General features: G+C 38.9%; 1 protein-coding gene across 1 annotated transcript in view; it reads right to left on the minus strand.

The window, feature by feature from the left end:
- The window catches only part of LOC129221505 (mitogen-activated protein kinase-binding protein 1-like), a 149,847-nt gene that overhangs the window by 39,406 nt on the left and 94,299 nt on the right, over window positions 1-16,142 (minus strand). The window contains exons 18-20 of the mRNA XM_054855995.1: window positions 15,902-16,006; window positions 14,532-14,640; window positions 6,739-6,886 (exon numbers count right to left, since the gene is read on the minus strand). Of these exons, the coding sequence (XP_054711970.1) occupies window positions 6,739-6,886; window positions 14,532-14,640; window positions 15,902-16,006 (362 nt within the window). The remainder of the gene's footprint in view (window positions 1-6,738; window positions 6,887-14,531; window positions 14,641-15,901; window positions 16,007-16,142) is intronic.

Raw genomic sequence — 16,142 nt, forward strand, 5'->3', positions numbered from 1 at the left:
CACTTCGTACATTGTATCCATACTTTTGACAAAGTGATCCAAATGTTTTGTGAAAAAAAGTGCTCCCGCATGTACTTGTTTTGTTTTTGCAATGGTTTCAGCAAAAAACTAACTAAGCTTTTACACAAATACATCAGTGTATGGCTAATTAACTAAGGGTTAAGACAAAATTATATTCACATACCTTCAATAGATAGTGACAGAGTAGCAAAATGCAAAACACCAACTAAAAAATTTACTTTGAGCACTTAATAACAATAAAGCACTCTTTGTCAAGTTCACTGACACACGACGTGTCTGAGACTGTCTGTACAGGGTGGCAGCAACCTTGGGCAGCTTGTGGTAATTGCAAAATGTCTCTCCGTTGTTACAATTTTCCACAATTCCATTTGTGACAAAGTACCCCCGCTCTCCCCTGCATACTGTTCTGTGCTAAAGTGCACAGAGCACTAAGGAACAGAGTAACAATGATGGTCTTTGTAGGGCAAGATATTGTTACAAATCCTGTAAATAGTAATTATTGTAGTAACGTAACCTGTAAATAGTTTCCCGTAATGAATATACAACCCCTTTTTCATATGGCTAAAATATACGACCCCTATTCCCTTTTTGTTCATTGATAAAATTTGATAACGGTCTACTACTTTACAGAAGCGTGTGGAATATTTGAGAAATTTCTTTTCGGTGTTTATAAAAGCCGTTGGCAATGGATAAACAGGGAGTTTCGATTGAGATTTCGAACTGAGTGCATTTTTGCTCTGTTTATTGCGAGGCATTTCGCTGTGTTGTTTTCGTATTTGGAAGTAAATACGTGTGTAAACGTTGAGTTTACGGTGTTGTGTGATAATTGCTTAATTGCTGATGAATAATTTAGCAGTTGTTGAAGATCTTTCCTGTACATAGTGTAAATAAATTTCCTGTGTTTTTATCAAGAACTGTGTCTTCATTTCAAGAAAGTGGAAGTCGCACCGAATCCGTTACAATTTGGCGCCCAACGTGGGGCTTCTTCTGGACTTTCTTGGAGTAAGTGTGACTTGGGACATTTTTTCATAAAGACTTTTTCTGAATTAGGACTTTATTTTTATGGTGATTACTCGCGCAATGGATGAACAATTAAAACAACTTCTTGACGCAATCACCTCTGTGAAGAGTGATATGGCTGCTAATCAAGAACAATTAAAAAGTGACTTGACTGCAAGTTTTACAGCTAATCAAGAACAATTAAAAAGTGACTTGACTGCAAGTTTTACAGCTAATCAAGAACAATTAAAAAATGATATGGCGGCTAATCAAAACCAATTGAAAAGTGATTTAACGGTGCTGAAAAATGACCTAGTTTCTAACCAAGAGGAAATTAAAAACGATCTTACTTCGGTAAAGACTGTGATGGAAAATAAATTTAATGAGATAGAGCATCGAGTTGATGCTATTGAAGGAAAGTTTGAGGCAGTTGAAGGCCGATTCATCGCAGTGGAAAATAAAATCGAAGAGAAATTTGAAGAAAAATTAAGTTCCGTTGAAGGCCGATGCAATGCTGTAGAAAATAAACTGGAAGAAGAAGATAGAAAATTTCATCAACTTAAAGAAGACATCTTTAAAGACCTGGAAAGGAGATTTGCGATCGCGGAAAGCAGCTCTGTACAGTTTGGCGCTCCCACATCGGTTGCTCGACCGTCCATTAAACTTGCCACCTTTGATGGGAAAACTTCGTGGCAGGTTTACAAAACTCAGTTCATGATAGTGGCGGAAGCGAACGGATGGGACTCTGCTACTAAGGTCTGCCATCTTGCAGCATCCCTGAGAGGTGACGCAGCGGACATTCTTCAGACCCTTCCGGACGGCCAGCGCCTGGATTTCGCCGCCCTCACATCTGCGTTGGAGCTTCGCTTCGGTGAGAAGTGCCAGAAAGATTTCAGCCGACTCCAGTTGAAGTCCCGTTTCCAGAAAACCGGGGAAACCCTGCAAGAGCTCGCGGCGGACATCGAGAGACTGTCTCATCTTGCTTTTTGCGACTGTCCTGCGGATGTTCGGGACAACCTGGCACTCAACTACTACATCGACGGGGTTCGAGATCCGGAAATCCAGAAAGCTCTACGGATGGCGGATGTCAAAGACCTGAGTTCTGCTGTTGTATATGCGATGAAGTTGGAGGCCGCCCAGCAAGCAACCCGCAAAGATCGCCATTCAGTCCGCGGCGTGAAAACTGATGAGTCTGATCCGGTTTCGTCACGCTTTGCAGAACTGGAAAAGCAAATAAAAGAAATTGCAGGAATCCTCAAAAGGACTTCGGCTCCCAAGGACCAAAATGGACAATCACTTAAGTGCTGGAAATGTGGCTGCGAGGGTCACTTACGAAGAAACTGTGAAGCTCGCCAAGAAACCAGAGGGAAGAGCACCTCTCCCTCGCAGGTCCAGGAAAACTAAGCCATGGCAATCTCGCGGGGCGGAGGTCGCCAAATTGGAATGAGCCCCATCTTAAAGTTTTCCAGATTTCATCGACGAGTGGCGGCAGTAATGGACTGTTTGTTTACGCATATGTAAACGGGTTTCCCTGCGAACTGATTATTGACACTGGAGCCAATGTTACAATCATTAGAACAGATGTGGCTCGTCAATTTGGACTCAACATTCTATGGACGCCGCCCTGCGTTACCCTCCAAACTGTGACAGGTGACAAGATCGAGATTGAAGGTAAAGTGAACTTAGAAATTGTGTTTGGAAATGCCACTTACCATCATACGGCATTCGTTGCTGCTATCACAGACCCCTTCATTCTCGGATTGGACTTTTTAAAGAAGTATGACTTCAACCTCGACTTCAAGACTAATGAGCTGCACTCGACGAGAGAAGACATAGCGGTCTTTCCCGCAGAAAGTGATGTAAAATCCGCTCATCAAATAATTGCCCAAACAGATTCGTCAATTCCCTCAAGGTCAGAATCATTAATACCCGGCTCCATTGAAGGAAGCAATAGTTTTCGATTTGGACTCATTGAATCCCCTAACTTAAGCAATAGCCTAAAAGGAGTGCTGGTAGCATCTACGCTTGTGGACCTTTCTAAGGATGTAATTCCTGTAAGAGTCGCCAACGTGAGTGAAAGGCCAAGGAATATTCGGAAAGGTGAAGTGTTAGCAACTTGTACTCCAGTAAACTGCATCATTAGAAGAATCAATTCCCCCGAGACTGTGTCTTCTGAGTCCTTGACATCGAAGTTACTTGGGAGTGCGCCATTATCGAAAGATCAAAGAACTGCTGCGGAACAATTGGTGGACGACTTCAAGCATCTGTTTTCATCTACATCGGAGGATGTGGGCAGGACGAATTTAACGCAGCATAGGATCTACACTGGAGAACACCTCCCTATTAAGCAGCATCCAAGACGACTACCATTCGCCAAGAAGGAAGTTGAGACCCTCCTGAAAGAGATGAAGGAGAATGATGTAATCGAACCGTCATCTAGTCCTTGGGCCTCTCCCATCGTCTTGGTCCGAAAGAAAGATGGCTCCACCCGATTTTGTGTCGATTACCGACGGCTGAATGAAATCACCAAGAAAGACAGCTACCCTCTTCCACGGATAGACGACACCTTGGACACTCTTTCCGGACACAAGTGGTTTTCGACCCTGGACTTGAAGAGCGGCTACTGGCAGGTTGAAATACACCCTGACGACCGAGAGAAGACAGCGTTTACAACTGGACAAGGCTTGTGGCAGTTTAAAGTGATGCCCTTCGGCCTCTGCAATGCACCAGCTACGTTCGAGCGTCTTATGGAGACAGTGTTAAGAGGACTTTCCTACGAATCCTGTCTGGTCTATTTAGACGATATCATCATCGTGGGACGCAGTTTCGAAGAACATCTGGCAAATCTTAGGAAGGTGCTGCAAAAGCTTAAGGAAGCCAATCTGAAGTTAAGCCCGTCCAAATGTAATTTGTTCCGCCGGGAAGTGAACTACCTTGGTCATATCATCTCTTCTGAGGGTGTACAAACCGATCCGGAAAAGGTATCCGCGGTCAAGAGTTGGAGTCGTCCCGAAAACATCCATCAGCTGCGAAGTTTCCTGGGGCTCTGCACGTACTACAGGAAGTTTGTGAAGGGTTTTTCCAACATTGCACGACCTTTGCATAAGCTGACGGAGAGCAAGCAAAAGTTTGAATGGTCCAAAGAATGCGAAGATGCATTTCTACGACTGAAGGAGGCTTTAACATCAACGCCTATCCTCGCCTATCCTCAGCCTGAAAAATCCTTCATCCTAGACACTGATGCGAGCCACGAGGGCATCGGAGCTGTTTTATCCCAAGAAATTGACGGCAATGAACATGTCATCGCTTACTGGAGCAAATGCTTAACAAAGTCGGAGCGAAATTACTGCGTCACCAGAAAGGAGTTACTTGCCATAGTGAAAGCTGTAGAACACTTCCATCATTACCTTTACGGCCGAAAATTTCTGCTTCGGACAGATCATGCCTCATTAACTTGGCTTTTGAACTTCAAAAATCCGGAAGGTCAGATAGCCAGATGGATACAGCGGCTCCAGGAATATGACATGGAGATCAAGCATCGAAAAGGGTTATCTCACGGTAATGCTGACGCTTTATCAAGGAGACCCTGTCCTGAGAACTGCCACTATTGTTCCCGGATCGAGAAACAGTATGGAACGACTAGCCCTACCGCCTATCAGGTGACAGTGACTCCAATATCATCAGAACCTGATCCATGGAGTGACGACCAAGTTCGAAAAGATCAACTTGAAGACCCCGACATAAAACCAATTTTGGAGTTCATGGAAAGTGACAGTCGGCGACCTAGCTGGCAGGACGTTTCCATCTTCAGTCCTGCAACAAAAAGATACTGGGCTTTATGGAACTCGCTCCATTTACGGAACGGCGTGCTACACCGAAAATGGGAATCTGACGACGGCAAAACATCTAGGTGGCAGTTACTACTTCCCCGATCAAGGATTTCAGATGTTCTGAAAGAAATACATAGTAGTGCGACTGGAGGACATTTTGGTGTCTTGAAAACCCTCAATAAAGTTCGGGAACGCTTCTTCTGGAGCAAGGCGAAGGATGACGTGGAGAAGTGGTGCCATTCTTGTGACGCCTGTGCTGCTCGTAAAGGACCGAAGAAAAGAAGCAGAGGGAAGCTACATCTGTACAACGTTGGAGCTCCTTTCGAACGAATTGGGATCGACATCCTGGGTCCTCTACCAAGAACTGCTGATGGGAACAAATACATTCTTGTTTCCATCGACTACTTCACCAAATGGCCGGAAGCATATCCCATTCCAGATCAAGAGGCTACCACCGTAGCAGAGACTCTAGTCCAACATTGGATCTCGAGATACGGAACACCTTTGCAGATTCATTCCGATCAAGGGAGGAATTTCATCTCTGCTGTGTTTAAGGGCCTATGTCAAATTCTCGGAATTGAGAAAACTAGGACAACACCACTACACCCACAATCGGACGGCATGGTGGAGAGATTTAACCGCACAATCCTGAATAATCTCTCACTTATGGTCTCCAGAAATCAACAGGATTGGGACAAGAAGCTACCTTTGTTCCTGCTGGCCTACCGCAGTGCTGTCCACGAGACTACCGGATATGCCCCCATCTCAGATGCTCTTCGGACGAGAGCTTCGGCTACCTTGTGATCTCGTCTTCGGTCGTCCTCCGAATGCGCCTTCATCGCCTGAGGAGTACATCCAGGATCTCCAGGCCCGGTTGGAAGACGTTCATAACTTCGCACGAGAGCGAATCAACATCGCGGCGGAGAAGATGAAGACCCGATACGACACAAGGTCTACTGGACATGAATTCAACGAAGGCGACAAGGTTTGGTTATGGAATCCCATCCGACGGAAAGGTCTTTCACCCAAATTGCAGTCGCATTGGGATGGACCCTACAAAGTCGTTAACCGACTAAATGACGTCGTAGTGAGGATCCAAAAATCACCTAATGCAAAACCTAGGGTTGTACATTATGATCGGTTAGCCCCATACTATGGCCATAGTTCATGAGTATTACGTAAACAACCATGGTTGATAACATAAAAGTTGTAGATAATTTTTTTGCTTTTAATGTTTAGTAATATTTCTTGTTATTATTGTGTTTCCTATGCATTATTGGTTATTATTTAATGTGTGTATTTGTGAACATGTGATAGAAGTTTGGCACCCTTTCTGGGGATTGTACTGCCCGGGACGTGCAGTCCTTAGGAAGGGGGCAATGTTACAAATCCTGTAAATAGTAATTATTGTAGTAACGTAACCTGTAAATAGTTTCCCGTAATGAATATACAACCCCTTTTTCATATGGCTAAAATATACGACCCCTATTCCCTTTTTGTTCATTGATAAAATTTGATAACGGTCTACTACTTTACAGAAGCGTGTGGAATATTTGAGAAATTTCTTTTCGGTGTTTATAAAAGCCGTTGGCAATGGATAAACAGGGAGTTTCGATTGAGATTTCGAACTGAGTGCATTTTTGCTCTGTTTATTGCGAGGCATTTCGCTGTGTTGTTTTCGTATTTGGAAGTAAATACGTGTGTAAACGTTGAGTTTACGGTGTTGTGTGATAATTGCTTAATTGCTGATGAATAATTTAGCAGTTGTTGAAGATCTATCCTGTACATAGTGTAAATAAATTTCCTGTGTTTTTATCAAGAACTGTGTCTTCATTTCAAGAAAGTGGAAGTCGCACCGAATCCGTTACAATATTTTGGTTTGACTTACTTGTCGGTTGTGGGATCGGAATCACAGAGTCGGTGTAGGAATAAGATTTGACGATAAGTTGTTGCCCTTCCAGCCTCTGCGCCCATCTGCCACGTGGTTGCATAGGGGGAGGGGAAGACTTTCCCCCAGGCTTCCAGTCCTCTGATATCTAGAAACAGATGAAATTCCAGATTGATTGAAGAATGGGGTAGTTTCCAAAATTTTAAAAGTATTTTTTTCTGAAAGAGCATGCTTAAAAACATAGGATCTGAACATTTTTTAAATAATTTATTTAAGTTTAATATTTTTAAAAAATTACTTAAATCGGTGCGCTTTCATTGTTTACACTTCTGTCGTGTGACATCACAAATGATGAAATGCCATTCAATGTTGCCATTCACAGAACAAAATATTTAATTCGCATCTTTACTCACGTGTATTGGCAACGAAATGGTCGATAGCAAGCGTAAAGCGAAATTTTAATTCGCTGCTTGATTATCAGAACGTTTAAATGTAGTACAAAAATGCGCCAAATTGCATCATTTGTGACGTCATAAAGACCATGCCTTGTTTGAAAAATCGGACATTTTAAAAAATTAATTTTAAAAAAACTGTTGGGAAAATGAAACTATTTTCTGGCTCCATGTAATTTTTCTTGCTCATTCTATCCATTTCAATGACTAAAAGTAGTACTTTTGACTGAAAGAAACCACCCAATTATCAAAAGCTCGTAACAGTAAACAAAAATTTCGCATCCAATGCTGATTTCAAAACGACGGCAACAATCTTTGTCGTAAACTATGAGCTCACATCATTGGTTTTACATTATTCACTTAACACGTCTTTGTGTTGTCAGTCACTTACTTATTGGCTGTTACCTATTCCATGATTAAACTACTATCACTTTTACGTAGAAAACTATCATTTGTTTATTGCCAACGACTTAAAATGGAATAGACAAGTTCTCTCTATTGATGTGATTGCAAAAACAAGTCTAACAATAGATGTATTTTATTGACTTTGTTGTTCTGTTCAATCTTGTGATGTAAAATCAGTCCTGTGATGGATTCCCATCCATTGCGACAGTGAGGAAAACATCATAGTAGACTTTAGGGATACATAATTTACCAATACGAACATGAACGGAATTCTTGTCTACAATTAGCAAATCATGCTCCTCTGGGTGGAGGTAATTTTTAAATCATGAAATAAATGACAGCCAACGAGTAAGTATGGGGCGTGGTTAGCACGCAGAAATTATGAGGTGGGCAGGAAGGCAGACACAAATATTCGGTCGATGTTAAACCATCCTTTCCATTTTTAAACAAGTGCCAGGAGTTTAAACATTAAAATTAAACGCATTTAATGTTTCTCGTCAAATGTTGGCACGCGTCTGCCACTGGTACTCAACATTTGCTTTTGGTTTTAAGATTGCTCTATAACAAAGGTCTACAACCTTTTTTACCAAGCGACAATTTTGTAGAGTAGTAATTAACAGGTAAGAAACAAGGGCGCAACCAGGGCGGGGCACAGGTCCTGTGCCCCCCCCCCCCTCCGCCCCCCAGAACGCTAATTTGAACAATTTTCAAAAATACTCTTTTTTTTTTAATTCGAACGAAGATGAACGCGCTTTGAGAAAAGAAGTGGTTCCACAGTAAGCCGGGACGACGAGAGGTCATTTAAAACTTCCCCCTCTCTCCTTTTCGGCATTTATTTTTTCTGTAGTTAGGAACTCGTTTGAAACATCAGTGAACTTTATATAGAGAATATAATTTCGCAGCTTGAAGAACGTTTCGCCCCTCATGATGCAAAGTGCGCCCGAATACAAGGATTGATCCCAGCCAATGTTTCTAAAACCTCTTTTGAAGATCTCTCCGATGCGATAGAGTATTATAAAAACGATGTTGGCCCACAATGTGTGATTCGAGGGGAATTCGCTAGGTGGAAGTTAAAGTGGCAAAATTCAGAAAATAAACCCGCACACGATGGTCTTTTAGAGTGCAACCGTGACATTTTTCCAGAAATCAATACACTGCTTCGCCTATTCATAACTGCCTATTTCTTCTGCTACCGCGGAGTGATCGTTTTCAACATTGCGTCGTCTCAAATCCTATTTAAGAAGCACAATGATGCAAGAACGCTTAAATGGATTAGCACAGATTTGTATCAACAAAGATATAGTTAAGATAAATAAATACCTTTGTGCTGAACAGTAAAGTGAGAAAAACAACGTTAAAAAAAAAGCGTTGGCAAATTTGCTTTTTTTAACGTTGTTTTTCTTACTTTAAAGATATAGTTTTAGAACCAGATGAAGTTATTGAAGAACTAATCAAGAAACAACGACGGTTAAACTTTGTATTGTAGACAATAAGACAATTTTATAAGTGTACATATGCAATGTGGATATTTAGGACTCATCAAGTGATTTCATGCCATTTTAACGTGTTCCTTTTTTTTTCTTCTTTCCTTGAATGATCTTAAAAATATGAATAGTTTAGAGCTTTTGGTGATAAAAATTCGTGTGCATTTTGATTTATTTCATTAATATAGTAAACGAAGTAATAAAAAGTATTGATTTCCATTTATTAATTTGAACATCTTACCGCCATACTGTTGTTTCAAGTACTTTAAAGTTTATTCTTAACGTGATTTCAATTCTGGCATAAGAACAATTAATGTTTTTACAACAGTTTTTGAATAAATTGCAAAACTTATACAATTTTCAGGAATTTTACTAAATAATATTAATATTAATAATAAATATATATTGATGTAAAGAGACAGAGATAGAGAGAGAGAGAACTCAGATAGAGTGTTGTGAAAAAAAAATTATGCCCCCCCCCCCCCCCCCCCCACATAAAAATATTTTCTGGTTGCGTCCCTGGTAAGAAAACAATAAAACTTGGGAAAGCATTTTTTCTCCAAATGCTGTACAATAGTGTGTGTCGAAATGATAGGTCCATCCGTAAACTCGAAAGTTATATTGGTAAAAAAGGATTTATATATATATATTGTGTGTACAAAGTACTATTTTATAAACTAAATTGCTTCATTCAATGTAAAATAATACACTAAGATATACAAATAATAGGAATAATAAGTTAAACAAAATTGACATTAAACAGCTGTTCCAAAAAGATAAGTCCATTGAGCCAAGCGTCAAATTAATGTTGAATTAATACGACATATTTGTACCTTTTTTCTGAATAAGGTCATCAATCGTTTTCGGCATGGTTTCTACAAGTTTTTGCATACAATTTGTCTCGATTTTTGACCATTCGGTGGAAATAGCCTTTTTCAAGTCTGCAATACTGCTGTACTGTATTCCGCCTCCATACACCGCTCTTCCGAGTATACCCACCCCATGGGTTTGTTACGATTCGGCGCGACCGTTTCGGCGCGGCTGTTTCGGCGTGGCCGTTTTGGCGCTGGCCGATTCGGCGCTGACCGTTTCGGCGCTGGCCGTTTCGGCGCCAGATTTTAGCATTCTGAACTTTGTGAATTTCAGAAATATTAGTTCAAAGAAGAAAAAGGATTTTTGGAAGAATTATGAGAATTTGTCGCTCTAGAAGCTAGTTAAAATTATTTAAAAAAAATACACTGTGGGGAAAGAAAGGGCACTTGTGATCCACGTATGTTTTACTGCGATGACATAAAGGAAAACATTTTGAAAAATTAGTAAATAATGGCAGTACCAATCCTACCTCTTTGTCAATTTTTTTTTTTTTTTTAATCAATGCAGAGCCATTTTGTATTTTGGTGATTACTTCTTTGTTGAAGCAGCTATTGGAAATAATTTCATGAGTCTTCTTCACGTGAAAACACTTTTCAAACTAACTGAAAAGCTCGACTTAACTATTGCAAACCCATGTATGTATGGACATCAAGGTAAATTTCGGGCAATGTTTGATTTTTATTTATTGACTAAAAATTATTTATTTTTGAAAGTTAGTTCTGAACACTTTTTTTTCTGTAATCGATTTATAAATTTATTGCAAATTACCTTTTTTTTAAAGCTTTATTATTGTTATTATTATTATTATTATTGTTGCTTTTTCTTTTTGTTACTAAACAGTTAGTCGACAATTTAGTGTTATAGAACAGTTACAGGAAATAGAAAACAAAATATTTTATTTTCATAAAAAAGATAAGTTTAAAATATTTTTTATTCATTATATTAGTCTTCATGAAACTTAAAAGCAATATATAATAATAATCTTTTCATAATAAATATTATTTGTACCGTGTAGTCTTATAAGTTTTTTCTTGTTTGTCTTGTGTTCAAAGCACGCTATACAACTTAAAACGTTATAGAGAGCAGGGTTACGAGTGATTTTCTCAAAACGTTAACTTTTGCCAATGACAAATATAAAAAATTCATCATATTATTAGTCGACAGTTTTTAATTTTTATACAAAGAAAAGATATTTACGTAAGTGCACAAATTGATGATCAGAAACAAAAAAAAAAACCAAAAAAAAAATCAATTTTTAAATTTAATGAGTTTTAAATTAAAATTTCATAGAAAAATGTTAATACTGTCTCCTAACTTATCTACTACGAAAAATTATGATGTTTTAAAACTTTTATTTTATCAACTAATAATAAAAAAGAAAACAAAATACATCTTTAAAATTATTACTTCATAAAACCTTTTACAAAACTTAAAAAAAAGAACATATCTAGAATTGTTAAGCAATATTTGGCATATTATTATGCAGACGATTTCGATTTTTGAACAGGTCGTTTTGAAATGGGTCGCGCCGAAACGACCGCGCCGAATAGTCCCATTCCGCACATGTTTTCTACTGCATTCAGGTCGGGGCTGCTCGGTGGCCAATCGAAAACTTGTACACCATTGATCCAAAACCATTCGAAAGTGAACTTTGCAGCGTGCACAGCAGCATTATCTTGTTGGAACATGAAGAATGGGTCCCCAATGTACTCTGATTGTGGAAGCAAATATTGTTCAAGCAACTGTTGATAGCCTGCAGCATTCAAACGATTGTCTACAAATGCAAAATCAGTTTTTCCAGAACTTCCGAATCCGGCTCATAGCATAACGGAGCCACCACCAGCTTGCCTTTTCGAGAATATCTGTCTATCGTTACGCTGATCGTGCCATCAGTAATACTGCCAGCCATCTGGACCATCCAAGTTGAATTTCTTTTCATCACTGAATATCACACGACGCCAATCTTGTTTCCAGGCCATCACTTCCTTTGAGAATTTCAATCTCTTTTCTTTGTGCTTTATAGTCAATTTTGGAACTGCTTTCTTCTTCACGTAAACAAAATTGGCGAACTTCTTTACTACTCTATCGGCTGTAGATTTCGATATTGGAGGGTTTTGTTATCTGCCTAAAGTGGATAAGCTTATATTTCCTGATTTCAAGTCCTTTACGATAGTCCTCCTCTGTCGAGGTGTCACTTTTGATGGGCGGCCAAATGATTTTTTACTCCCATAAGCATTTCTAAGTCGCAAAGAATTGTTTACAACATTATGCGATCTATTTAAAAGCTTGCCTATTTCTCTATTCGATTTTCCATACTTTTTAAATGCTTCAATTTTCCCTTGCTCAACCAGCGAAAGACTGCAACGACGAACCATTTCGTTTGCTTACATCGTGATGCTTGAATTTGTTTAAATACCTCTACAGCAGCCAGCATAATCTCTCTGTAAGACTAAGCAACGAGATTTATGCAAACTTTTTGGAAATGAACGTGGTAAGAGCAAAATTTCTGAAGGTGGACCTATCTTTTGAAACGATCAAAAAATGAAAATTTGTGTAAAATAAAAAGGAATTATTTATTCTTACAATATTTCTTCATAAATAGTTATAACAATTACTGATTAATTATATCTGTACCAAAAAAGTGATTCTTAGTCTCAGTTAAGAGTCAAAAGTGGTTCATTTCTTCTGACGGGCAGCTGCACGACAGAATTATGAAAAATAAAAAATTATTTAGATACAGTAACATATAAACAGCTTTTGTTTAGTATTGTCGGACAAGTGAGGTTAAAGAAGTTTCAAAAATAATTGCCGAATGTTACAAAGAAAAAAATGCGGGAAAAATTGAATTAAACTAATTTTATGTGAAAAGGAAAGTTATTTTAACTAGAAAAGCAGCTCCAGTGTTCTTCCACCAGTGCAAACGTGTCTCTTCATTTCATCTGCTAATTTTCTTTCGAACTACTCGACGAATTTATCCTAAAGCGTCGGATGTTTTGTTTAACCGAGTCTACGAAGGCGTAATGGTTTCTAAGTGCCGTTGACAAGAATCCTTTCAGATTACACAAAACAGTTTATGTTCTCACGCTTTTACTCAGGAAGCGTGAAAACCTTCCTTCCGAAGTTTTGTTGCCTGCCTAAATTATTTAAAAACCCGTTTGTGAATAACCGATGTGGCGTTTTCGCTGTCCTCCCACCGTGTTTATTAGTTCTTTCTTTGGTGTTTATTCAGGTGAGATGATAGCTTACAACAGCTTTCAGTATCCTAACTCTGTGTTGTTTTGAAATCAGATGCTTCAATTGAAAACAGTTGACTGATCATCACCACTTGTCTCGACTAAACGACCTGTTTTTAAGTATCAAGTATCAATCCATAATTTTAAAAAAAAGGGGGGGGGGAAGGTTGCTTTTATACTCTTGAAAAAAAGTTACGCGCAAAGAACTACTTTAAACAAAGCTACCGTTGCATGCATACATAGCTTACGGATTTTTTATGTTTGTAATTCTATGGGGGGGGGGGGGGTTCCCTCATAAACGCGTCTTTTACATATACATCTTTAACTTATAATAAATGAAATAGTAAGAAATATGCACATTTACTCACTTTCCTGTGGTAATTAAAATTAAACAAACGTATAACTGAACATATAATTAATGCACTCGGAGATAACCTTATCTCAACTCCTTTTGTATGTGGCTTAAACCGCCTTGGTGAAGGTGTAGAGAGAGACAGGGGAGTTAACGTGTTTTTAAATATACAAGGTATGATTCAGAAGCTTCAAGACGGATCTCAGAACTAGAAATTTATTGGACATTTAAGTACAACGCACTAAAATTCTTCAAAATATAATCCTTCAGCATCAACACAGCGCTGCCAGTGTGTCTTCCATTGTTCGTAGCCCTTCTGGATGTCCTCCGGCAATATGCTGTGAAGGGCTCTCGTCGAAGCCTGCTGGACTGCTTTTTTCCATCGATGAAGGTCGAATCGCTTCCTTTTTGAACCTGTCTAGATTAGGGGCTGCAGGGAGGCTGCACCAGTGTTGTCACGTTAAACGTGACCAAAAGTTCATCGTCGGTGAGCGACGTGTGAGCGGGCGCGTTGTCGTGGAGGAGATTCAAATCTCTATTGATTGTCAGGCGGACGCGGCAGACTCGATCCCTCAAGCGGCGGAGCACTCCAGCGTAAATCTTTTTTCGTATCTCCTACTTTTCGACCGGGGTCAATGACATGCTCTCACGCAGCAAGCGATGCGCACTCTCCACTGTTTCGAAGCCAACTGTCGCAGCTCCCTTCGTTCACTGACACCCCCCACATCTTCCACAGCCCATCCGCACCAGTCCGCGTGCGCTCCCCTTCTCAGAAAAAATCAGTCTTGAAACTTCCGAATTACACCTTTTATTCCTGGTTATTATTTGATCTTCACTGTCATATTTTTAACAACGTAAACGTAATAAATATATGTACGCAATAAATATATTAAATTACCTTTTAACGCTAACGACCTACCTACCCGCCACAACAATACTATTTTACCGCAGGCCTTGGGGGTTGCGAACCACTAGTTGGGAATGCTGTACCTACCTGTTTCTTTGCCCAGGACGGCAACTGTCCATCGCTGAAATCGTAAGGAGCCTTATCTGAAGACGAATGTGTGATTGGCACGGGTTTGGTCACTGATACAGAGTTATTTCTGTAATAGAAAAGTTTTCATTGAAGCTGAAGCTGTTTATCAGTTCAGTTAATAAGTTAATATTATAGAAGGAACAAACAGATAATGGTGCAAACGAAAGACCTCGTATTAACCCATGCATCTACAATTTTGAAAGCAATGCAGCAAAACTGACAGAAGCATTCTGTTACCATGCACAACACTCTACAAAACAATATAAGTTTGATTCCAAGTTTAATTTCTAACAGAAAAAGTGCAGGAGCTTTTGATCCTTCAGAATTTATATTCTTACTATAGCCGCTTTCGGCGGGTTGGTGTACCATAATTAGTTAAAATTTACTGGTTTGTTTTGAGCGAAGGGAAATAGAATGCTCAAAAGTGTGGAGACTAAATACTACTAGTTGTCATTAATGAAAATTTAAATTGTGAAAAAACAACTCGTTCCGAAACCGAAATTCGAACTTTTGTAAAAAGGTACAACGTCAGTAGCAGGATTGCTATACCTCAAATCCACTCAACAGATAGAAGGGCACGCCCCTTCCTCCATCTTCCCTGCGCTGGCGTAAAAGCGGACAATTTCAACTACTACCTTTAAAACACGTTAAACACTCAGAGACATCAAATTAGTCAACTGATAGCAGCTCTTTTTTTCCATAGCAAGTGATGATTTATATTAAAATAATGACTTTAAAAATTTCATAAAAATCGTCCCCCAATGAGTCGTCAAGATATGGTTGTCTAATCTATATAAAAACCTAGTTTAAAAACTTTCATTAAAACCTTCAGAATGCATATTGATATTTTATATTCCAAAACGTATTTTGTTCAGTCAGAATATGGAAGCGAAACTCTGCAAGAAAAAGAAATTGTATAGTTCTATTTCTTTGCACTGGAGAAAGATAGATGCGTACAATTTTCAATGGAAATTTCTACTAAATATGTCTGGATTCCAGAAATAAATAAATGCCTTTGCACTAAAACATAAAAATATATATCGTGAAGTGTGAAAAAGAAAAAGAAAAAAAAAATGAGCAAAAATTTGCAGACACGTGTATTGGGGTTACAAGGAACCAATTTTATAATGCAAAAAGACATGAACGTCTTTTTCCATGTAAACAGGGGTTCCGTATAAATCTAAGATTCGTGCTTGCAAATGTTTTCAAATTTGTGCTTATTAACGAAGGTTGTGCTTTGTAATTCAGCAAATCTAAACTTAAAAACATATACAACATAGTTAATAAGTTAAGCCCAATCAATTTTTAAGTAAAGGGTAAAAAATTACCTGGAATCTTGCCAGATACTGGAAGAATTGGGAATTGTCGTCGTTTCACCGGGTTTACCAACAGGCTGGGATGTTTTGATGTTCAACTTCCACACAAAAATGCACCTGAAACATAAATGTTCAAAATCAATGCTTCAAAATGGAAGTGTACTTAAGAGATTCATTCAACTTTTTGTACTGTTTAACTTTTTATTAAGAACTTCTACTTTCATCACAGATGGCGCTGCCGCCAAAATATTGA

The sequence above is a fragment of the Uloborus diversus genome, chromosome 4, assembly GCF_026930045.1.
Source record: "Uloborus diversus isolate 005 chromosome 4, Udiv.v.3.1, whole genome shotgun sequence".
Taxonomy (NCBI): Eukaryota; Metazoa; Arthropoda; class Arachnida; order Araneae; family Uloboridae; genus Uloborus; species Uloborus diversus.